This window comes from Chelmon rostratus, chromosome 4 (assembly GCF_017976325.1).
Source record: "Chelmon rostratus isolate fCheRos1 chromosome 4, fCheRos1.pri, whole genome shotgun sequence".
Lineage (NCBI taxonomy): Eukaryota > Metazoa > Chordata > Actinopteri > Chaetodontiformes > Chaetodontidae > Chelmon > Chelmon rostratus.
This window is the reverse complement of record NC_055661.1, coordinates 5,942,755-5,966,709: the sequence shown is the minus strand read 5'-3', so window position 1 is coordinate 5,966,709 and position 23,955 is coordinate 5,942,755. Positions and strand designations below refer to the sequence as shown.

At 41.3% G+C, this 23,955-nt stretch overlaps 1 protein-coding gene across 1 annotated transcript in view; it reads left to right on the top strand.

Moving 5' to 3' along the window:
- Nucleotides 1-23,955, top strand: part of LOC121605365 (carboxyl-terminal PDZ ligand of neuronal nitric oxide synthase protein-like) — a 177,660-nt gene that overhangs the window by 43,751 nt on the left and 109,954 nt on the right. Inside the window, exons 3-4 of the mRNA XM_041935249.1 lie at nucleotides 19,504-19,596; nucleotides 22,923-22,981. Coding sequence (XP_041791183.1) covers nucleotides 19,504-19,596; nucleotides 22,923-22,981 — 152 coding nt within the window. The remainder of the gene's footprint in view (nucleotides 1-19,503; nucleotides 19,597-22,922; nucleotides 22,982-23,955) is intronic.

Here is a 23,955-nt window from a genome sequence, read left to right as displayed (position 1 = left end):
TCCATTCCTGTCTGGTTTCCTCAGCTCGGCCTAACAAGCGAAGAGCGATACAAACACAGCTTCTTTGTTGCACACATTATTTCGCTGAATATCCAAGAGAATATTCTGTTTAGTCACTTGTAAGATATGAAATCTGTAAACCAATTTGGCACTGACTGTTAGCGATATATTATCATTAAATTCTGATTAGTTGCCCGCTGTACCATTTCCTGCCGTGGTGTGTTACGAGCAATAAGCTAACGAGGCAGCACATTTCTGATTATATGCCCCTGTTAATGTTTTAATTTCACAAAAACTGTGACGCTGTCTGTTTTGCATTAAGCTGATAAAGAGGTGTCCCTCACCCTGACCTTACATGCTGAATTTGAATACATTTACCTTACTTACAAAAACATCAAGTCACTTTGTCTCTGTATGGGCAAGGATTGGCTGGCTGTTTATTCCAATGCACCACAGAGGAAAAATATAGGACTCTGTAGGTCTATCTTTTCAGGTGCAAGCAGCAATGCGAGTAAAAGTGGCTGAGCTTTATATGCAAAGGCTACACGTCAAGCATGTTACATTTTTTTAAGATAGGTGTCAATTTCAGTTTGACTGATGTGGAATACCTATCAGCCTAAAATGTCTGCGCCAAGGCAATGCAGTATGGAGTTTCCTCACAGATAATAGCAGCATTAGGAAATGTTCTAAGGTTGGGAAATATGAAAACGTCTCTTCCATAGTAACAAAACTCTGTCAGACTGAACAAACCTGGCCACAGATTGTCACCATTGTAAAAAGGACCAAATATACTGCAAAATGAATGCAGACACAGATGGTGGACACAGCCATGCTCACGTTTGCATGTTTGGAGCGGACTCTTGCAGACATGAGTAGGTGACGAAATGTGATGCCGACCCTCATGGCCATGCACATGCAGAAAGTATAATTTGGGCCACATGTCGATCCTACTGATGGAAGCATCTTGCTGTATGGTTTCATTTTAGCGGCATGACTTGAGAGGGTATTGCAGAAATATTGGATAAAGCCAGGCACACAGGCAAATTCCTGAGGAGACCCACATCAGAGTGCAAGTGAACTTTTACATTACATTATATTACATTCATTCGGCAGACGCTTTGGTGCAAAGATAATTACAATAAGTGCATTCAGCCATGTAGGAGCAAGCGTTGCATATCATGCAAAATTGGGATTGTGCCCCTTTTAACCAAATAACTAAAATCATGTTCAGTTTTACAGTACAAGTGCTTGGAGATGGACTTTTTTTTTTCCAGAAAGTAATTTGAGGAGCAACAAATAAGAATTTAACTGAAATTGTCAACAGAATGTGAAGAAATGACAGTTTCGACGAGTGTTTGTATTGTGTTGCAGAGGTATCTACAGAAGTTAGCATGCTAACCAGCTAGCTAGTCCAACAACACTGAGGTGGTTTTCTCATCAGGTTTGGCTCCTGGCCCTGTAACCCCTGCTGAGGCCTGCGGAGGTGATTGCCCAACCTCCCTCTCGCCCCTCTCCTGATCTTGCCTCTCCTGATCTTGCCTGGGCCCGCTGTGTCTACATCATCCCCAGAGTTAGCGCTTACTCTTGTGATATCCAGCCCTCTGTCTGTCAGTTGGCCAGTTCTTACCTAGTGCACATTAAAATCGGAGCAATAATTTAGTCTCTCCAAACAGGATAATGATGACCCTAACCATATATCATCACTGGAATTGCTTCAAAGTGTTGATGTCCACCAGGGAAGCGTAAGCGTGTGAGGAACTCCAATCCCAGAAAATGTGTGTAATGGCTAGAATATATCAGTTCACAGTGGAAATCCTCAAGCAGGAATGTGTGAAAATCCTCAAATCCAGATGTGCTAAGCCGATGGAGACATGTCCAAATTGGAACTGTAAACTAGAAAATGCCCTACATGAAAATACTGAGGAGATGAAATATTTCGAACAGACACAGTACTTCATCCTCATTTCCATTAACTTTAAATTAATTAGAATTCAGGCTGCAGCTTCACACAATGCAGAAAAGGTGCTGCACTGCCTTAAGGCACTGTATGTTTTTAATAGAGAATTGTGATTATATAGTCATGTGTTGAAATCCCCTTTCAGGTTTGAAAGCATTATTTACCTAAGGCCGGATGGACTATTACACCGCATAAGCTTCTCATTAGGCTGCCATGATCTGCCTCTGGGTACTCTTCAAGCCTCTCTTGTTGGCAGGTGCCACTGTTTCTAATCCCCAACTAATACTCCCCATGTAATACTTGATATTGCTGTGTATATTTAGCTTTTTGTCAGCAAAAACGGAAGCGAACTGTTCCTCAAAAGCAATGGCAGTCCCCTAATCCAATGCTAATTGCCCTTGTAACACACAGTTTATCATTGTTAATAACATAGCAGAGAAGGTACATGACATATTTTATATGATCCACTTTTGAATGATCTATGAAATGTGAACTCTGCTAATGATACCGTTTGCAGTCCCCTGTCAAACTAATATCTCACCCTGAGGTGTGTTTGATGTGTACAAACAGGATGTCTGCCTTTAGTGCCTCTCAGATGCATTGTGGGCGACTTCATTAAACTGCCAATTAAAGCTGTAAGAGCAGATAATCCTTTACTGTGTCTTCTGAAGAGCTTTATCATGACAGCCAGCAACTGCTCTGCCCACGCTGTAATTTAATTCCAGCCAAGACCACCTTGTCAACAGCAGAGGTTCCTCTGTAATTGGCTGTCTGGCGGTGCTTTTTGCCTCCTCTTTGTGGCTGTGTGTCTCTACATGTGTGTTTCTTACTGAGGTGAGATTAAACCCGCACTGGGAGCCTTGGTGACACAAAGATTGTGTGAGCGCTGTTTTGCCAGCTCTGGGCATTGTTCTCTTGTGTTCTGGAGTTGTGAAATGGTCCAGCTCTTGGCTGGCCTTTTGTTGCAGTTTGCAGTCCAGTGTGTGGTGCAGTGGTGATATGGAGGAATGTCAGCAGCAGGGGATGTGGGGCCTGGCAGCTGGGCTCTACGACAGGATGCCATGACTTTCTGAACCAACAACGCAATTCTAGATAGACTCTGCCAGCTTCTGGAACATTTTTTGTGGAGATTGTCCTTTCTAGAGAGACACCAGAATAGCTCTGGCTATGTGAGAACATAGTCGGGGAAACTGGTATACCCCCCAGTTTTGAATAGTCGAGGTAAAACATCAATGATCCCTGGAATTGGGGATAACTGTCCCTTACCCATCTTTTATTTTATCACTGTCTATACCCAAAATAATGGTTGTACAGTGGTACAACGTACTTCAGAGGTTAAAACTGTTGGCAGAAATGCAGCGAATAAGAAAGGAAAGTGTAGTCTTTTTTCGAGCTGTCTGAGTCTGCTTCCTTTTCCATCTTTGCTATTTCCATCTCCTATTGCTCTCTCTGTGATCTCCCCTTTTTTTTTGGCTTTGTCAGCCTTTGTGATTTATTCAAACCACATACAGTGCCTTGAGTCCATCAGAGTTTGAGTAATAGATGGGCCCAGTGTTGGAATAAAAGGCTTTTATTAGTGGCATGCACTCAAACTTTCTTGCCATACTGCAGACATGAATTAAATACAATGTCTGGAGAACAGCAGCCATCCCACATGAACACACACACACACACACACACACACACAGAGTATCATTTGACATGTGTCACCGAGGAATTTAGAGCACGACTGACATGGGAATGGATGTGTCCCTTATTGAACCAGACACTCAATACAAATCTTTACGCAAGAAAAGTTGATTTAGTCATAGAGACAGTTTGAATCTCAACCATCACATCTAACTGCAGCCTGCGTTCACTTACATTTAGCTCAGTGCTTGTTGGGAATTGACCCTGCTGTCACTCATCTTTCTGAAAATGACCTAATTCATGTTATTATACCACTCATAAAACAGCTGTCTGATTTTTATAGATTGGTTTTGGTATTTGAATTACAAGCTGCCTCTTCAGCAGCAGTAAAGTAAATGAACTGAAAGCTTTTCTTGGATTTCTCTTTTTCATAACTTTTTGAAGTTGTTGCTGTCGTTTACTGTCGTCTCTGTTCCCAAACCGACACTCCAGACTTCTCAAACCCTCGCTGTCAAAGCCTCGTTTTTGTTGGGACTAGTCCATCTGAGAGCTACAAAGAGATACAGGCACACTGTTGATTTCAGACTTGACATATTTCTGCATTGAAATAGGACAGATAATGAAAGAAATGTGCTTCATCCCAATTGATATCACACTGTGTATGAGTCAAACAAGTGGAGAAAGGGAAAAGAATTTCCATAACCTACTTTCTGGCCCTTTAGGCTTTTCATCCTGCTGTGTTTACTCAACAGGTTGTCAGGTTTGCTGATGTGGGCACTGAAGCGCTGCCTCATCCTGCAGTTAAAATCTCTCTGGTATTGATGTAAAAATTATATTTGGCAAAAAAGTCTTTTTTTTGTTGCAGTACAGCTTTGGCTTCCACTTTTCCTATTGACAGCTTTCTTCAATATAATGTGCTGCTTGCTCAAAATCCTACTTTTTACTTTGTGACATATACAAATAACAAATACAGTTTTTCTCCCAGTTCCAATGTTTAATTGATATATAATATGAAATATTTAGTCAGGATGAGAAAATCTCAGGTCACTGCTTCAGGTTTCATGCTGGCTAATTAAATGTAACTGATCTGATTTACCTAAATATTGATTGTCTGATCATTTTAGCAACTGCAGTTGGCTTTCGTTTACATTTCAAGCAGTGTGCACGGGACTCTTAAAATGATGCACTCTTTTTCTTTCCAAACCCAAATATATAAGAGCAAAAGTCCAAGGAATGGATTAAACTGAGTCACTAATTTAATGTTTGCATGCCTGGCTAATTAGTTTACCGCCTACAGTGCCAACCCAGCGCTATCTCAGAGGGCAAGGAGCATTGCCTAACTATGCTGTTTTGTGGGGATGCAGGTTATGGTAGAAAGCCCCCTTTCAGGACTGGAACATCCACTGCACAGAAGCTGGTTCCAGATTCTAATTAACCAGAATTTAGTGTAAGCTCTGTCCCGCTCTTTATTAGATTCGAGGAAGTTTACACACCAGCAACGGCAGCCAAACTCATTACCAGAGATAGTGTTACATTTGGCAAACGAATCAGTTAGTCCTTATCCTCGATGCATTTTCTGTTGTAAAAATGGAACAGGTTGTTTGAAAAGCAAACAATGAAGCATACATCTGTGGTGCTCGTGCAGTTATTTTTTGCTATACTGAGCATTTGAACAGGGTTTTATCACCGTACAGTGCTATAATGTTAGCTAAACCCTGCAGTATGCTGCTCCTTATTTCCTTGTCTTCATATGGATCATTAACTGGTGAGGATCCTGACTTCCTGCATGGAACTTATAGGTATGGTCACTTTAATCTCAGTCTTTTAGCATGATATGAATGCCACCTGCAACCAACTCACATGTTCACCACCACTGTTGGAAATCAAAGATGCTTTGTTTCAAAAGTTACGACTAATTTCTTCCATTATATCTGCCGGTGTTACCACTGTGAACTGTATGCTGTGCTTCAATAGAAAGCTTGGTAGATGAAGCAACGGTAACTAAGGAGGTTGTGGTTTCAGTTAGTGCAGGGTCAATTGGCTGTGATTATAGCACAGTGCAATAAGAATGATGGTCTGATTTTTACATAATCATTGGTTCCACTTGCATTTGTTCATCATCAAAATATATTCTGAATGAAAGAACGCTGTAATCCCTCTAACCAATGATGGCCATTAGTCTCTTCAGCTTTTATGCAGCAGGGCCCTGAAAATGAAAGCGTGCTGGAAGTGATTTGTCGATACACCAACTGCCTCTAAATTGAGTTTGTCTCTCTATCCTTTTGGGAAAGAGTGGGATTTCTACTCTGACATGGTTCAATAAGAGCAAAGAAAAGCCTGTTTTACTCATCTCCTTGTGCTCTCATGGCTGTAGGTGGAGTAAAACGGAAAAAGGTGGAAGCTGATTAGACAGACTGATGGAAAGGCTGAAATTACCTTTAATGACCTTAGCAGCTTACTTTCATGATAGATGTCAGATCTTCAGGTCAGCTTCCCACAAACAAGCAGTGTATTGATCAGTTTCACAGACAATACCCGGCCCAAACAGCACTACAACCATTGTAACAGAGATAGAAGACAGACTATCTAAAGAGTTTACTGATGAAAGAATCTGATGTATCATCATATTATGCTTTAATCGGTAAGTCATCCAGGTATTGATTAAGCCTCTCTCACTCTCATTTGAAACGGAAGAGATCATCTCTGATTCTTCAGATGTCATGATACGCATCTGGTGTCTTTGAAATTTATCAATCTCTATGGATGAATCCATCCAACATGGGTATGGATGTATGACCTCAGAGAGAACAGATGGAGAGAAAAGAAAAGATCAGTCAGGCAGGAGACAGAAGACTTGGAATCTAGGAACTGCGATGGGGAGACAGTGACAGAGTGTCAGAAGAGAAAGTCTTTAACTATGAATTAATGCCGTGACAGTCGACAGAAAAATAGGTTTCTCCTGTTTCCTACAGGACACAACAGGAAACTGTGCCAGCAGCCTTGGAGAGTCTCATTCGTCAAGCCTGAAGACTAAACTTTAGAAGTTGAATTCTTCACACAGGACACAGTCCAGATGTTGAAATGTCATCTTAAATGGATGCAGTCCCAAGCGTTGCTTTTTATGTGTTAATGATGCATGTTGTACCAAACCAGAATCTCTATTTGACAAAGAGAAAACTGTTTGTTTGTGCAACAAAATGTGCTCATGAATTTAGTGACTACAGCAACGGACAGCTCAGTGCTATAAACTACCACTGTCAGACTCGTAACTGACTCATTGGATTGGAGGAGCCTACAGCAACAGCTCCCTGCTCACGTTTAATCAACTGTTTGCGTCACATCCTCAAAGGCATTAAATGAAGCAATTTGTTCTTTTGATTGTTGTTTCTTCCAAACTTTGCTGCTGGGTTCACGAGATATACACTGAGCAGACACCCCAATAATAGAACATTTTATATTAAAACCATGGGCATTAATCCGCCTCCACACTTCTGCAAAGGCTGTCCCCCAGATTTTGGACCCTGGCTTCAGACTTTTTCTCCCAATTGCCAAAAAAGCATTTGTGAGGTCAGCCACTGATGTTGGACAAAAAGCTCTGCTTGAAGTTCTGATTCATCCCAAAGTAGCTGGATGTGGTAGATTTCTAGGCTTTTTGAAGGCCAGTCAAGTTCTAATACACTAAACTGAGAAAGCTATTTCTTTATGAATCTGGCTTTGTGCAAGCTGGCATTTTCATGTTAAAAGGGGGGGGGGGGGGTCTTGAGTATTTGTCAAAAAGGATTAGAAAATTATCACCTTCTGTTTAATTTATGTTTTACACAGCGTCCCAACTTTTTCTGAATCAGGTTTGTACCTTTCATCTATTGTGAATAAGCAGGCCAATAATAAACAGCACTTTAACCATGTTCTTTCAGACTGTAAATTCATTCTTGACCTTGGAAATGGCAAAGCAATCCCACCTCAAGGTCCACTTAATGGCTGCTGTGGAGCTTTTGATAATATCACAGTATCTTCCTCACCAGATGGTGTTAAATCTAAATTTAAACAATTACATAACAACTGGGCATGGTCACATCATATATCACACGTATTTTGTCCTTTCAAAGCTCCTGGTATTCAAGGACTTGCTCAAAAGAGACCCATTTTATATCAGTATAATGTGATTTTAAATTGGTTTCCCGGAGCACTTGTATGATATGTTGCTTTTCCTCTTAGACAGTAAATATCCAGGCTGATTTGTACTGTACTGTACTGTACTGTGTGTGTGTGTGTGTGTGTGTGTGTGTGGTGTCCCGGTGTATACCAACATATTCAGCTGCAAAGTTTGGCTTTGATTCAAAGACACCGCTGTGTCGCTGAGATTGATGAAACACGATGGACCCAGTAGCATCTTAAACACAAATGGTTTTGGAAAATGAAATGCCTTTTCATAAACAACATTGCTTGAGATTGAATCAGCCACCGGTCTGTGGAGAAAAAGGGGAGAGGGGGGAGGCAGGGGGTGGTGTGGCAGCAAAAAATAAGAGAGGGGGAGAGAGCTTGAGGAGCAAGTGAGTGGAAAAGAGAGAAAAGACTATGATAAAGTAGGAGGAGCGGCACACGAGGGACCCAGTGCTCTATCAATATAGTGGGGGTGAGAAAAATGAGGGGTAAGAGAGGGGAAGCATATACAGATACACTAGAATGACCAAGAATAAAAGAAAAAGATGAAGATTGATGGTTAAAAGTAAAAAAGGGGGTTGACGTATGGGGGAGAGAAAGCGATGAAAGCTTTGTGGTTGGCTGTAGTGTGTGGTGATGGGAGAAGCTGAGAAAGGCGGTCTCTGGGGTGGAGACTTGGGAGCTGTGGTCTAATCAGGAGATATAGCAGAAGCTCTTCACAAATGAATGGATACACAACACTGGCTGTTGCTTTGTACTGTAAGAAACCCCTTTAATTCCACTGAATTGTTTTCTTCCTGTTATTTTGAAGGGAATTGTGCGAGCTCACACATTTCTTAGGTTTCACGACCCTCAGATCTTCATCGTGAGTTTGAGAATCCGTGCACTGGAGCAGTGGTAGCGTGTTTTTAAATCATGGAGAATTGTCTGGCTTGGATGTTCTTGTAGTTGATTTGCAGAGCTACCACTTTTATCAGACACTTGATCTCTCAATTGAAAGTGAGAAAAAATGAAATATTTGATCTGTGTCGGTCTGCTCAAAATGCAGCCTATAATTACATCATCAGACTGTGTAAAACTGAAATGCCACAGATGAATAGCTGTTAGCTTGTAGGGCTGCATCGAGCAATTCAAGGCAGCGACATTAAAAGACTAAATCAACATTTGATAGATCATAAGATTGTGATTTTTATTGCAATTTCACTTAAATCCGCTTCCTTACCTTTAAACTCAGACCACTGGAGCAGCTCCAGCCTGTGCATGTCTTCCTCTTTGCCTGTCTATGGCACAGTTGCCTTTAGTGTTGATAGGCTATTACATGACATGTAACCAACCAGGTCACGCTGTTGAACAAGACCACAGAGTGGGTGACTACAGAGAAGGCAGCTGCATCCCAGCTCTAAATACATACATGCATGCAAATATATTTATGTGTATTTATGTTGATGAAACAAAGTGATATTCATCAAATAAAACTGATTTTATAAAAGAATGATTACCTCATGTGATTTCATTTTAGTATTTAGTTTGAGGATTTTATTTAATTTAGGGTGATGACATCATAAACAATGAGGACAGACATTCCTTCATTCTTCATTGGAAAACCTCAATAATAGCTTAAATGTAAAGAAATGCCATTCAGTGCAGTCCTACAGCTCGTCACCCAACTGAAGAATCAGATGCACCACGGATGATTACAATGTCAATTCAGCAACCAGAATTATGCTCCTGGTGCAGCTTTTAAATGAATATGATGCAATTACATTAAGTTCCTGAAGTGCTTTCATGGAGAGAGTGATTGCCGCCTCCTCCATTGTTTTAATGTGTAAACACGACGGCAGCCGTGCTGCAAAGGTGGGCTGCAGTGCCAAGAGACAGCAGGTGCCTTTCTTGTGAATGCCTGCGGCTATTTGTCGCTGCTGTCTCAGTTGATGATAACTAAGCTTTTTTTTTTAACTTTTGTGACCATGGCAACCACAGAAACCACACATATACATGAGATGATTTTGCTGGAATCTCAGTTCACTGAAATACACACCAGTGACTGGACATCTATAGTGGAGCAACATTGGCTTCAAAGTTTGGTTATCCGATCTTTGCCAATAAAAAGGTTTTATCATATGTTATTAGTCAGCTGAACTTGCTATGACATTCGTGGGATAGCTAACCATTCCTTTTGCTTGAAGATGCAGCCTGCTCTATTCAGCTACGTGATACTGAGCTCTGTGTAGGTGAATGGCAGTAGCCTCCTCTGTCCTCTACTGTCCAAATGTCCTGTTTGTTCTGCTTTCTCTCCTGTGATTACGATGCTATGAATTCAATCAAATTGTACATTTTAACATTGTTTTTGTTATCAGGGACAAATAGATAAAATAGCGACATTAGTTGTAGTATTGTGGCAATACCTTTGTAGGTGTCTGATGGTACCTGATCTGAACCTGACAGCACACACAGTTTCTGGATTAACACATCATGTTTGGTAACAGCACAGCCCTCATTTGTAGAAGTAAGATATCGGACTATGTATGTTGCTATTTTACAGTTAACAATTTAACTTTTTTGAAATTAAGAGTTTTTTTCTGCTACAAATGGGCACATGGCACTTATGTAGAATAATACAGAGATGGTTGACAAAAATTGTAATGGGTAAAACTGAACTAAAAATACACTACTTTTCACTGCAGGAGTGTTCTAGTTTCTTCTTGCAATGAAGAACAGAGAGAACTAACCTTTGTGTTGTAGATGTGGTCTCCCGCATGTCCTCTAACAGCTCTGATTGTTGGTTTTTGCCTTTTCCTGACCGTCCCTCTAGCTCTCCTTTGGGGAAGTTTTGAAGATATTGTTTGCTTTCTCTTTCTGGGTGATTTAAGGTCGTGCTGACTGGTTCATGGTTGGTTGGCTGTGACTACTGAGTCAGACAGTATTCACTAATCTGTGTTTTGATGTCTTCCAGTTATTATAATAATAATAGAAGAAGAGATATGACGAGATTTAAAATCAGTGATAGATTTAGCCTAACCTCAGCATGTGAATCATTTCAGAGTTTGGGGGTCTGGACTGTAAAAGCCTGATCGTCCTACATCACCAGAATCACCAGAAAGCCATCATCAGCTGATCAAAGAGAGCACCTATGCTCATAAGGGGTTAGTAGGTCTTTGACATGATGAACTGGAAACCGATGCAGATGGGCCAGAGTGGGAGTAATTTGATGTTGTTTTCTTGAACCGGTGATAATCCTGGCAGCAGGATGACGACGATAGAGGGAAGCCTGAGTAATACATGTCTAGAGGGCAGAACAGAAATGTAGACTGGAGAAAATAAAGGTATAGACAACCTTGTATGAATCCTCAAAGGATAAGAAAGATCTAATTTCTGAAGTTAACTGAAGTTGAAAGAAACAACCTTCTTTACCTGGTCAACAAACATCAAGTAAAACACCAACATTTCTTGCAGTTGGCTTAGTGTTATGTGATAGGGCTCACCCACCTCTACCCCCGCTGTCTCTCCTCATCTGAGTGACATGAAACCGGCACAATACTGCTATCGATAAGACAGCTGTCTGTGTAGGAGAGACTAAAGGAAGAACAGACAGGAGCAGGACGGACAGAGGAAGGAGCAGGACAGACAGAGGAAGGAGCAGGATGGACAGAGGAAGGAGCAGGACAGACAGAGGAAGGAGCAGGACAGACAGAGGAAGGAGCAGGACGGACAGAGGAAGGAGCAGGACAGACAGAGGAAGGAGCAGGACAGAAACAGGAGTCACTTAACGTCCTTTTGATCCTGTGAGATTAAAGGTCACACAGCGTCAGGCATTAACAGATACAGCTCCATGAAAATTTAAAAAATCTGGTCCTCACTAATATCTAAGCCCTGACTATGACCCTGGTGATACTCCCACTCTGAGTTTCTGTCAACAACTTTACAAAAGTAGTGGATGAACCATTTAAGTGTTAGAAAAGCGTTCTTTCTGATCTGCCACCTCTAGTTTAGGTTCAAGCAACTAAACCTACTTGGTTAACATTGGAGAGCGATTGCATGGTTAAAAGAAGAGGCAGGACGTGGACTGCTGTCTCTGGTGTCTGTTCATCTGACCATAGCAACGCTGTATAACAACGTCACACTAAGTCAAATTTTGCCACTGACCAGGGAGCATTTTTCAGGAAAACCTAATCATAGGATATTTATATTTACATTTTTTTACAACAATGAGAGCAGAGCCAACAAAGTCATTAATAGAGAAGACCTGATAAAGTTAGAGATCAGCCTGTAGAGTTTGGCTGTGAAGAGAGAAGAGGAAAGAAAACATCTTCCAGTGGAAATGCAGTGACAGTCGCAAGTATGAGCAGTAACTTCAGGTGCTCTATGAAGGTTAAAACCACATGCATTTCACTTCACCAAGCACCTAATGACAACATGACAGACAGACGTATTTAAGAGACATTGACTTCCAGTTTGAGTAATTATGCAGTTAATGATCTGATTTGTTAATTAAACTTCAGATTCTTGCCTCTCCCCTCTCTCTGAATCTGTCTTTGTCTCCTTTTCTCTCCCCTTTTCCTCTCTTTATTATGCTTTACTGCCCTCTTTATCCCTTTTTCCTCTCTCTGGAGTAGACATGTCATTGAGATGGATGTGTGCTCATGGTTGGTCAGGGAGCAAACTCACTGCTCAAAGGGCACTGGTTTGGAACAAATTGGCATGTGGGAAAGTGGAGCTTCTTGTCCGAGTGTGTTTGCCTGTACATGCACAGACAGAGGAGGCAGGGCTGGAAACACTCCAGCAGAAAGTATGTTCCCAGTATAAAAAAAATGGACAAGGAGTTGGACAACAACACCAGAATCGTCTCAGAAAGGCCTTTGTCAAAGAGCTAAATGAATAGCTCGTTCAACAGCACACCACGTGCCCTTTCCCTCAGCAAACACTCTCTGCTGCCCTGCTGAGATCATTGAACACTCATATTGACTACTGTTAGTTGACGTCAGCGGTGTGTGTGTGTTTGTATCGGCATGTGTTTATTTCAGTCTTTTATTTCACTCACCGCACATTCAACCCCCCTTAATGAATTGTGGTCATCAACAGAATTGCAGGCTTTTATTGAGCTCTCCTGGCTCCCACCTGATATTTGTGAGTGAAAATAGCACCGCTGGATGAGGGCGCTATTGTGTCGGTGCGTTGGCGTCTTTGTTGCCAAAATGATGGATTATACTGGAAAGAGGAGGAAGGGACCTTTAGGAAATAACGGACCGTTTATCAGGAAACAGTGGCCACGAATGTTGGAATGACTTATTTGCATGATGGATGAGCCTATTCTTAGACTTGAGTGTTCATTTCATTTCAGTTTGTTTACATGCACGCTAATGTCCTGTCACTGCTTGGCAAAGTCTATATATCTCCAAACTGCTGCACGTAAGCAAATCCTGTTTACTGTAACCAAGAGCTTCAGCTCTAAATCACACAGCATATTCCGTCCAGTATTTCTCCATGCACAGAGGCTATTTGATATCATTAAGGAGTCTACACACCAAGTATGAAATGCCACCATAAGTGAGGGTAGACGTTACTGTGTGTAACAAGACTAAAAACAAAGCGTGCTTTTAAAGAATAGTGCTTCCCACGCTGATACTGGAGCTGCCGATTTACTTCGAGACCTACATTCTGATATTGGGGGCCCAGCCCAGTGTGACACCTGACCCCCATGAAATAGGAACAAAAAACAACAAGAAAAACAAGATCACATTAAAGAAGTAATCCAAATTTATAAGAACTTGAATAAATACTGGGCGAATCCAGCTGACCCAAAAGGTTAAGTTCATTAATAAGTACTGAATATACCCCCCCTCCCCTCCCTATTGTGTCCTCACGTGTCAAAAACTATTGAGGATGCAGCTGAAATAACAAACTTATAGCGATTTTGCATTTTCAAATTCAGAGACTCTTCTGGCAGAGACATTAGAGGCTTTTCCTGAATGACCTAAAGTTTGTTGTGAGCTGTCGTCTGTGCTCACTAAAACACTCTCACCACCTCGTCTGGTGTAGAGGTGCTGCATTTGGGGAAAAGTCAGATCCAATAAATTGCAAGTTGTGTAAAATGAATACCTGTGCGATTCCCCGAGTGCAGCAGTTGCTGTGGTACAAGCGTTTAAATTACGTTCATGCATATGCTCATATTATGCAGATAGACGCAGCACTGATTATTATAAATCATATTGCTGCTGTACCTTGGAATGGAAACTGAAAGCACCAGGGAGAGTGGGAGCTGTTTGGTGGCCGATGTGGACTCTCGTGGCTGTATGAGACGGCAGTAGATGGGCTTATTAGAGTTAAGTGCTTTCTTTCATATTATGCTGCATACACTTAACCAGTCAAACCTTGCATGAAATCTGTTAAATAGCTGCGGTAGTCATTTCTTTGGCGGTCAATCATGCAATCCATCAGGCTTACCAACGTTAAAATCTTGCACGTGCAGCACGGTCAACATTACAGCAGATTACAACACACCCGTAAAACCGCCCATAAAACTCTGACACATAAACTCTCATGCTCTTTGAGACTTGAGAGTAATGGCTGAAGTGCTTCAGCTCTCTCTGTGTTACTGTATGAAAATATATTGGAAGAACTGGACTGTGTGTGTGTGTGTGTGTGTGTTTTCCCCCCTTTGTTGAAAGTATCTCTGGGTTTTTATACTTGTTTTTTCCATTTTGAGATCTCATTGTAAAGACAGACATAAGCATTTATATTGCGGGTCTCTTACCAGACGCACTTCAGCCGTTCAGCCTGACGTCATCTCAGTGTTAGCTGATTTCTTGTGGTGCCACTTGACAAGTTGATTCTCTGAAAGTGGATCACAACAAGCTGTCCTGCTGCGTGATCTCATCAATGCTCATCACCATTTTGCTATATAGGAAAATTATGTCCTCATTCTTAAACCTGTCCTCAAAGCTCTGATTGGTTGATTGTTTCTTCAGTTTTGGAAATAGCCATCAATGGATGCAACACCAGACCTTTCTGAATCCTTGAACAATCAGAGATGTGGGTGATGATTCAGAGGTCAGAAATTGGCTGATTTGGTGACTCTTTAAAGCCTTTGGAAAGGTTTCTTGAAAATGTTTTGGAACGTGTGTTCAATGGGCAGACCTTGATTACACAGCAGTGGCATTGGCTAAAAACTCGGGATGGTACCTAGAAGTTTGCAAAGGCCTTTATTGGCAAAAAGGTTTCTCAGTGCCACAGGAGTTATTTGTCTGTGGTCACAAAAAGGTAAAAAGAATGAAAGCTTACATACAGACACACACAGATGTCATTTACTTACAGTACCTCTGGATAGACTTAGACACCTGTTATGTAAAGTAAATCATAAAGGTTATTACGTTACACAAGTTAAGTCTTGCTGTGGTGGCACGCCACACAAAGAAAAATCACAAAAGAAAGAACATTTGTCATCTGATCCACTTCCTCAGTGGGCTACAAACGTGGTCTGTTGCTCCGTAACGTGCCTGTTGCTCTCCCCGCGAAACCTGACCCACGCAAGGAGAGGAAGCGGGAGTGAGATGGCGCCTGGACGTGTGCAAGAGATCTGACCCATGACCAGATTATCATAGTTTATAAAAATGCTGCGTAGTGGAGATACAGCATATTTAATGATGTGCATTCGACCAGTCACACGCCATCACTCTGTGTGTCTGTGCATAGACAATTCTGTCTGCAATGAAGTTCGTACACTTCACTGATTAACCGGAGAACTGTAAAGTAAAACTGGACAGAGACAGCTGGTGTATCACATCTTCGCTTCTGTCCATACTCACAAAAAACACGCCCACATGAGCTCTCTCTCTCTCTCTAATGGATAGATAACTCCCTCTTACCAAATTGTTGTAAATTAATTTTATGATCGACTAATCGATAAATCGGCTCACAGGTTTCACACTCCTACACACAGTTTTTCAGTGCTGGCCTGGAGCTCCAAGGACAAGGACCTTGGCAACGTCACACTTCTTGTCTGTCAGTTAAGAAACAAACCCACTGACAGCCAGAGCTGTTGTGTTCCTGTCAGCATTGTTTGTGGCCCCACAGTCGAGGAGCCGATTGGGTTCCTGCCCAGCTTTGTGAAATGTCCTCAATTAGATTTTCCACAGAGTGATGCTGACGAGGCCCTGGGTTCTGCGTTCTGCCATCCTTTATTATACCGCGACCATTCCAACACATACAGTCACTCCGTCTCTGGCTGGATGTGCGTCAAGGGCACCACAAACGATACAGATGGTGAATGCTGAAAACCTGAATTGTTGAGAGCGTGAATATACACTGGTAGAATTTTAATGTATTCATTAAAATGAGTTTTAAACGTAAGCACAGATTATCATATTCAGGCACAGTTTCTGCCTCCAATGTAAGGTGTTGCTGCTTTCTTGTGAACTTGTGAGTCTTTTTTACAAGGGAAATTTACCTAAAATAAGATATGAGAATTCAAATTGAATTGGAAATTAAAATGAGGGAAAATCAAGTCGATGTTAAGTAAACCCAGAGTGACACTACAGAGGCCAGAGCACAGGACAGTCACAGACAGAGAGGGCGACTGACGGATACAATAGCAGCAATATTGACAGATTGACTGACAGAAAGTACCTGCAAGCAGTTTGGAAAACATGACCAATAAAGTTTCGTAAAAAGCATCTACATTTAGATTTAATTTAGAGGTGACTGAATGCAAAGACAGCAAGTGAGAAACACAATCAGCCAGTTTCTTTATAGCAGCAGTGTATGACTTTGCAGATTTTGTGCTACCAGTGCTGCCAGAGACTTTGGAGTTTGGCAGCTCCAAGTAAAAGCACAAGGTCACTGTCAAAAGCTTAAAGAAGTTTATTCAACAGAAGACCCGCTGCGGCATCGGTCAACTAAATGTTGCTTTTTCAGTGTTTGCCTGAAGTGGTGAAGTAAGTCAGCTTGTCGGCTTGTTTGGACAAGCGTCTCACTGCAGTTGCCGTTTACTTGCTGTCTTAATTTTCGATTTCTCACTTCCTTGCACTGAGCAGATTTCCCTTGAGCATCAATAGCAGAGACCCGAATTCCATTTGAGTAAACAGGGTGAATCTTGCAGCATCTCAGGGTGGAGGGCGTTATAACTTGGGCTCATAGCATAGTTGCATTAAATTGCTTGCTAGTGCTGCTTTAATGAATGTCCACTTTCAAACACAAACACAATAATGTATCACCCAGCAAGGCTCAGCAACCAGCCAACTCAGAGTGCTGATAGACAGAAATAGACAAACAGACGGTGCTTGGAGCTAATGTCTCCAGGCTACCATGACAGGTGGTTCTATACGACTCAATTACATCCCACTAATTCAGATTGCCATCAGTATGCAGAGGATTGTGGGAGAGCGAGGTAGACTGGCTGCACGTGTGTTTGCATGTGTCCTTGCACTTGAATATGAACACAGGATTCCTGCCATGGCATAAAAGACACTTTGTCTGCTTTATATACCTGTGCCGTGTTTGATATGCAAACAGCGTGTCTCCCTGCTGCGTAGACTGTGGTCACCTGCTGCAGCGTTGTTCTCTGACAGTGCTCACAGCTCCATTAGAGGCAGTGGAGATGATGGAAGCCGTCTCAGTCTGATCCGTGGTGTGTAAATTGACTGTGACAGAGGTTTGCCGACCATGCTATGTTCATTCAGTTGTCATTTTCTGTGGCAATTCATCAGTGTGAAACACTGAATAGGAGTGAATGGGAATGCCTGGTCTACTATTATTATTATGATCCTTAGATGGCAAGTTGAAGTTCAAATCAAGAATTCAGTTTCTTTGTATAATTCACATGGTGGACTTAACCTGTGACCACTGCAGTCACAGTTTGTCCACGGTTGGCCACAAAGCTGCTTCATTTAAACACTTGGTCAGCGTTAAGTGCCTTGGTCAGATGAATTTCATGGTCTACAAAAACCACAAAGCAATCCGGGTACTCCAAATAGAAGAAAATGTGCCAAACAGGGAAGGGAATGTTAAAAAGCCTTTATTATAGTGACTTTAAAAAAGACAAAACATTAAATGCCAACGTGTTTCAACTACTGCGTCTTCATCAGGGCTCCAAACAACAAACAACACGAGTGTGGCCTCACCTATATAATAGCAAGCACATGACCGGAATGAAACCACGACAGGTGAAACAAATAAAGAATAATGAAGCAATGAAACAGCATGAGATGACACATAAAAATATATTTGAACACACGTATGTAGTGCCATAAAAAAAAAAAAACTGTGAAAAAGGGGGTAGGCTATAGCCTGATATCCTGTACTGTATAGCCTGTTACAGAAAACATGTCAAATCCATATCAGGATACTTCAACTCATCCAGTCTGTGAATCCAAAAACATCCCTTTGGTTAAGTTTCCGTATTCTGTTCCCTCCCTGATCAAAGGTTTGATGTGCTCAGTGCCCTCTGTGCGCAATAAGGAAGCATTAGCATTGTGAAATTCACTGCAGTGTCTAGCCATTGGGCAAACGCGATTCCTAACTCTGAACTCCCTCAAGTGTCGTCTTGTGCGGCCTGTGTAAAAGGCTGTTTTTGGTAGAGCTCTTATTCCTGCACCCGATCCAGCTTTTTATCTGCACTGCATTACGCTGAGCAGCCAGTCATCTCTTTTCCTGTCCTCTTTCAGTTTTTGCAGCAAACTTTAAATGGTACTTGTACAGCTGTGACTAAACTGTGTCGTACAAACTGTCAGGTGCTGAAAACTGGAATAGGATGCTCTGGACTGGCAGTCGTAGTGTTAAACTCTGTTTTAAGTTTGCTTGATAAATGAATGAACCACTATAAGGCATTATATAAGTACCAGTCGCATATTCTTTCTTACAGCCTTTTCCAGGCCTTTGAGACAAAGTTGGCAAACTTAAACATCAAATTAAACACCCTTTCCAATTTTCCATCATCTGTATTCCAGAGAATTTCACGGTTCTGTGAAACCATGTGATGGGAAATTGACACTTTAATTTCATAAAAAAAAAAACATGTAGAATCCAAAAGAAAATGACATTTCTAAATCACACAGCTCACGTAATCCCTTTTTCTTCTAAATAATTCTAAATCTGCCAAGGGGAAAATACCAGTTCTCAACAAAGAAAACCAATCTTCGCCCTGAGATGTGACCTATGAACCAAAGTCCATCTTGAATTACTCAGAATATTGTTAATGTAATACAGTATTTTGTTAAGGAAAATAGTTTTTGGTTTGAATTAAGGCAAAATTAAACTCTGATGCATGTAAGAAGTAAGTCCTGATTTGACAATAGGAAAAAAACATGTTTCTGCAATGCTGTTGAAAGGTTTCACGCATGGCGTCTGACTACAGGGATGTGAAGATGGTATCACATCAAAGTAAAATGAGCAGAAACCAGTTTTCAAATTCATGTTTTTAGTATTTTTGTTTCATGCTGTCACAATTTCAATCTCAGGCTACAGCGAGTCTCCATTTCTTACTTCGTCACAGCTCACTTTGTGATGTGGTGTAGAGAATGTCGTGGCCCTCGATGGCCCCCATGCAACTGTGTTTTAAATGATGAACAAAATGTATGAACAAACCCTTCATTTCTTCATATTCAATGCTGTTTTCTGACTTCTAGCTGTATATCTAAATATATTGCCTCCAGACATGACCGGACTGATCCATTTTCAAATATTTGAGAGGCTGTAACAGTCACTGTTTACCTTAATCCCCCAAAATATTAATACATCTCTGTCTGTCTGTCTTCTCTCTGCAGTATGAGTTCAAGGTGAAAAACATCAAGAAGAAAAAAGTCAACATCGTGGTGTCTGTAGACGGCGTGAAAGTCAGCTTGAGGAAAAAGAAAAAAGTGAGTGACCTTTTTACTTGAGCTTTATTTCTGACTTGGAAAAGAAGGATCTTGGGTGTATTTACTGTGCTTTGGTCATATTTCAAATCAATAGCAATAGACAATCAATAGACAATGTCAGTTTTATTACAGGCTACTAAGTCTTTTTGTGCAGTGTGCTGTGCTGCTCTATGAGTCTGTCTTGGAGCAAATTAAGTCAATGAGCTGGTACGTCCAAGTGATCCATCAAATGAAGTCAATTAATTACAATTTTTCTGTGCGTGCACAATGTGTAAAATGTCTTCATCCTTAAAATTGTGTGATTACAACGTGAACATTTTTGCCCAGAAAGTATTGTCATGACTCCAGGAGGCTGGCTCACTCTGGCTGTTTTGCTGTGCATCCATTAAGAGAAGGAATCGACTGGAAAAAAAAAAAAAAAAAAAGACTCTGCACGCTGATACGATTTGTGTTTATCATTAACTCCAATTACAAGAGATGAAGCCACTGTAGTCCAGTGAACGGTGTGCGGATTCCACTTTGCTTGGTCTGTCCCTGCCATGTATCTCATCAGCTGCCCACAGATCTGTGATCTCAGGAAGCACAAACTGCAGCTGCAGATGAATTAGGGATCAGTCAGTACTCTTCTTAGTCTGTCAATACCGAGACACATTTACAATTACTACTCTTTTGCGTAGGTGTAAAAATGATGGCACGTTAATGATGCTGTTGTATATTACAGCCAGCTAAACACCCTTGTGTATAAGAGCAGAATGTGTCATGGGGGGTGTTTGGTGCTGAAATGCAAGATGTTGGGTCAGACACTTCAAAGAACCAGCCCAGATCCATTTCCTGTATCCTGTATGTGGCAGGAGGTGAGGATCGATCCACGTCTTAATTAAGAGGGCAGACAGGGGTAAGAGGAGAGAGGAATGAGAGGACTTAATAGTATGAGAGAAGATGAAGAAGAACATAGGGACAGATGCTGAAGAGTAAAGAGAGGAGGGAGTTAAAAGATGAGAAAAGAGAAGAATAAACTTGATGAAACTGGAGCGGGGAGTGCTGAGACAGGAGACAAGTGGATCTGTGTTTCCAGGTGTGGTGAGGCTGACAGCTGTAATCCACAGGGACAGGCTGCAGTCGACTTCACCTGCCGAGAATCGCCCAGAGTCTGACAGGTGGAAAACCAGCGGATGGGAACAAAGGGAAGTTAATTTGGTCGTGCCGTCCTCTCTCCTTACCAGCGCTCATTTTTTCATCTCAGTTCATTTATCCAGACAGAACCATTCACTGTTCTTCAAGGTTCAGTGCTGCTGGACAGAGTCCTCTGAAATGAATTTAATATTTAATATAACAGTAGAAACTGTCAACTATCATTTTGTGTTGAAACTGTAGCTCTGTTCAGACAGATAATATGTGCAAGGGCCAGAGACTCTTACTGAATTGTTTTATCTGTCGACCTGTCTACATGTCAATAGGGAGACAAGGTGGCTCAAAAATCTGATTGGCTGTTGACCACCGGTGGTTGTGATAAGGCCTCCATGGCAAGATTTTCTCAGCTAATTTAATAACATCCACTCAGAAGTCAAATTTCTCTGATTTCTCAGCACAATAGGAAATGAATGGACTTCTTACGACTTCCTGATCTTTTTGCATTGAGTGTGGGGTCAAAGTTTTCACTAGTGTCTGCTAAAAATGTTAAATGTAATGATTTTAAATTAATCTAACCTGACATTTTAAAAAACATTGGCATTTGTTGTACAGTTGGACAAACAGTCATGAAAGACTGTAACTACTACTCTGTATGCATTCTGCTAATCAGCTACTGTGCAGATTTGAGTATGAAGGATTTCTCAATGGTGTGGCTGGAACAGTGGGAGTTGCGTTGACCTTGACTTGTTCTTACAGGCAGCTATACGTTGCAGATATACATTAGTGTCTCATTAACAGAAGCTTTAATTGACTTGCCGTAGCGGTCCTCTCAGGGACAGCCTATTTATTACATCGATATAAATGCTCAGTTATATAGATATGCGTGCCTGTCTTTGTATCCACGTTCTATTTTGTGTGAACAGTAGTGTGTGTGGATGGTACATCATTTGGAGATTGTAAAATATTCCTGTGATTGCATAGTATTACTGTATCTGATGTTTGGGTATCAGACCTGCCTGATAGCTGATATGTGCAGCTCTTAAATCTGATTTCAGATCTGTTTTTATAGACTCTTAAAGTTGGTGTAGTAAAGGTCTAACCTCTACGTTACCAGAAAAGGGTTAGATTACTAATAACTGATATTAATTAAATGATCAGCATCGACTGACTACATCAGCAAACTATAGTCTCAACTCAGCTGTTCATAGAATACATTTTGAATGCTTTTTCCAACGTGACTCTCTCATTTTCACTTCTACCTTCTTCTTCAGAGCCACAGTGGCTGAGGTTTGTGGGTATTGTAGTTCTGGTCTTCTGCCAAGTTGACCTAATTAAAACCAATGGTAAGTATGTAGACCTATCATTGTATGTTGAAAAACAGCGAATATATCATAAAACTAAAGAACTTAAATAGGATTTCACAGCAAGGGACATAAAAGAACCCACGATTCCCTTCACTTTGCAACTCCTTCATCCTCCGGTCTGTTAAGATCAGCTCTGAGTGCCCATGTGTACTTCATTCTGGGTCCAGGTAAGCGTTCAACCAACTCAACTTTTCGTGCCTAGAAACAAAGACGAAGTGAGAAAAATGAGAGAGGAGATGTGATCAAAGTGGTTTGAGTGACTGCCTTCCTGTGTGGTGGTGGGGGTGAAATATTAAAACCATTATCGAAAGCTGAGTGTCAAATTAATTGGCTGGCTGGAATGAAAGGTCAGTCGATAGGAGGATGTTTTGACTCCACCTGTTTTCTTTTGTCATTTGGCTCCCTGGCCAGAAAGCTGAAATGTCAAGTGTGACGGTCATGATCTATTTACATCTCTGAGTACGTCAGAGCCAATGAAAGACTGGAGAGGGGACTGATTGAATGATTGAGTCAACAAAGGTCTGTGGAGATGGAAATCAATATGAATAATTCTTGTGTGTGACATTTTCATTGTCACATTAAACTGGAAGCTAGATTTAACTCAAGCAGACTAAAGGAAAAGGAAAACTGTCAATAAATGCAGTGTAGAGTGTAAATCTACGCTAATATTCTGATGCAGTTCACTGATACCAAGAACAAAATGCACTTCTCTAATGTTTTTGCTGTTTTTCGGGTAATGCTTCACTGCCCAATGAAGGCATTTCTCCTTCCTCCAGTCCGCAGCTTCATGCATTGAAAAGCTTACATTTTGTATTTTGTTTGTTTCCACAGAAGAAGGAGTGGACGTGGGATGAGAGCAAGATGATGGTGATGCAGGATCCCATTTACAGGTCAGCTGGCCACAAGGTCCTTTTTGTACATAATATTTAATTTCTTTAGCCCAACCTGAAATGCTGATTTATTTAGTTTTTAATTCACATTGAAAAGACTTCAGTCCTCTGGCTCATTGGGCCTTTTCCAAACGAATTTTAATCCAAACTTGATTAAATCCTCTGTGGTGGCTCAGGAAATGAGGATCTTTTGTCTCTGTCACTGCAGGCGTTGACATTTTGGAGGAAGAAGGATATTGTAGCTTGTTGTTGATAACTTTTACTGACTGCAGAACAAAGCAGCACAAAGGTTCAGACAAAAATAAATGATGCATGATTACGATATATGTGAGAGGACCACTGATAACATGGCAGAGATGAGTTTTTTGGCCATAGCTAAACAATACAGTCAGTTTTTTTATATATATATATTGCTGTTTGAGAACAGGCAATTTAGCAGAAGATGGAATAAAGGCACTCTGCAACAATAATTTTAATAATGTATTAAATCACACATCACACACATCCCTGATATTTTGGAACATTGTTATCTCCACTGTTCATTGCCCAACCATGAAAATCACCATAGAATCACCTCCACTCATCATTTATTTGACCCTTTAAACAAGCCAATACTGTTCTTATACAAGGTATCGTCATCTGCTTCTGCTGTCAAATTCACAGTGTGGTGTTTCATCCACATCTTACAACAACCCGAGCAGTTTCATGGTGGCACCTCATTTGCTCCAAATGGTTGCGATCAAAGCACTGTGACCGCACCCTTCCTTATCCTCTGTGGTGGTAGAGGTGGTTAGGTTTGGGTGGAGGGGGTGGCAGCGTCATTACCGTGCCATCGGTCGGTAGCATGACGTCCTCAGTCTGCTGAATAGTTAAGATCTAGGACTGATCTGGTTTAGGTGTGTCTGCTTATTCAGCGTATCTTAGAAACCCATCTTTAGAAACCCTTCTGTAATAGCTTGAGGTCACTGATGAAA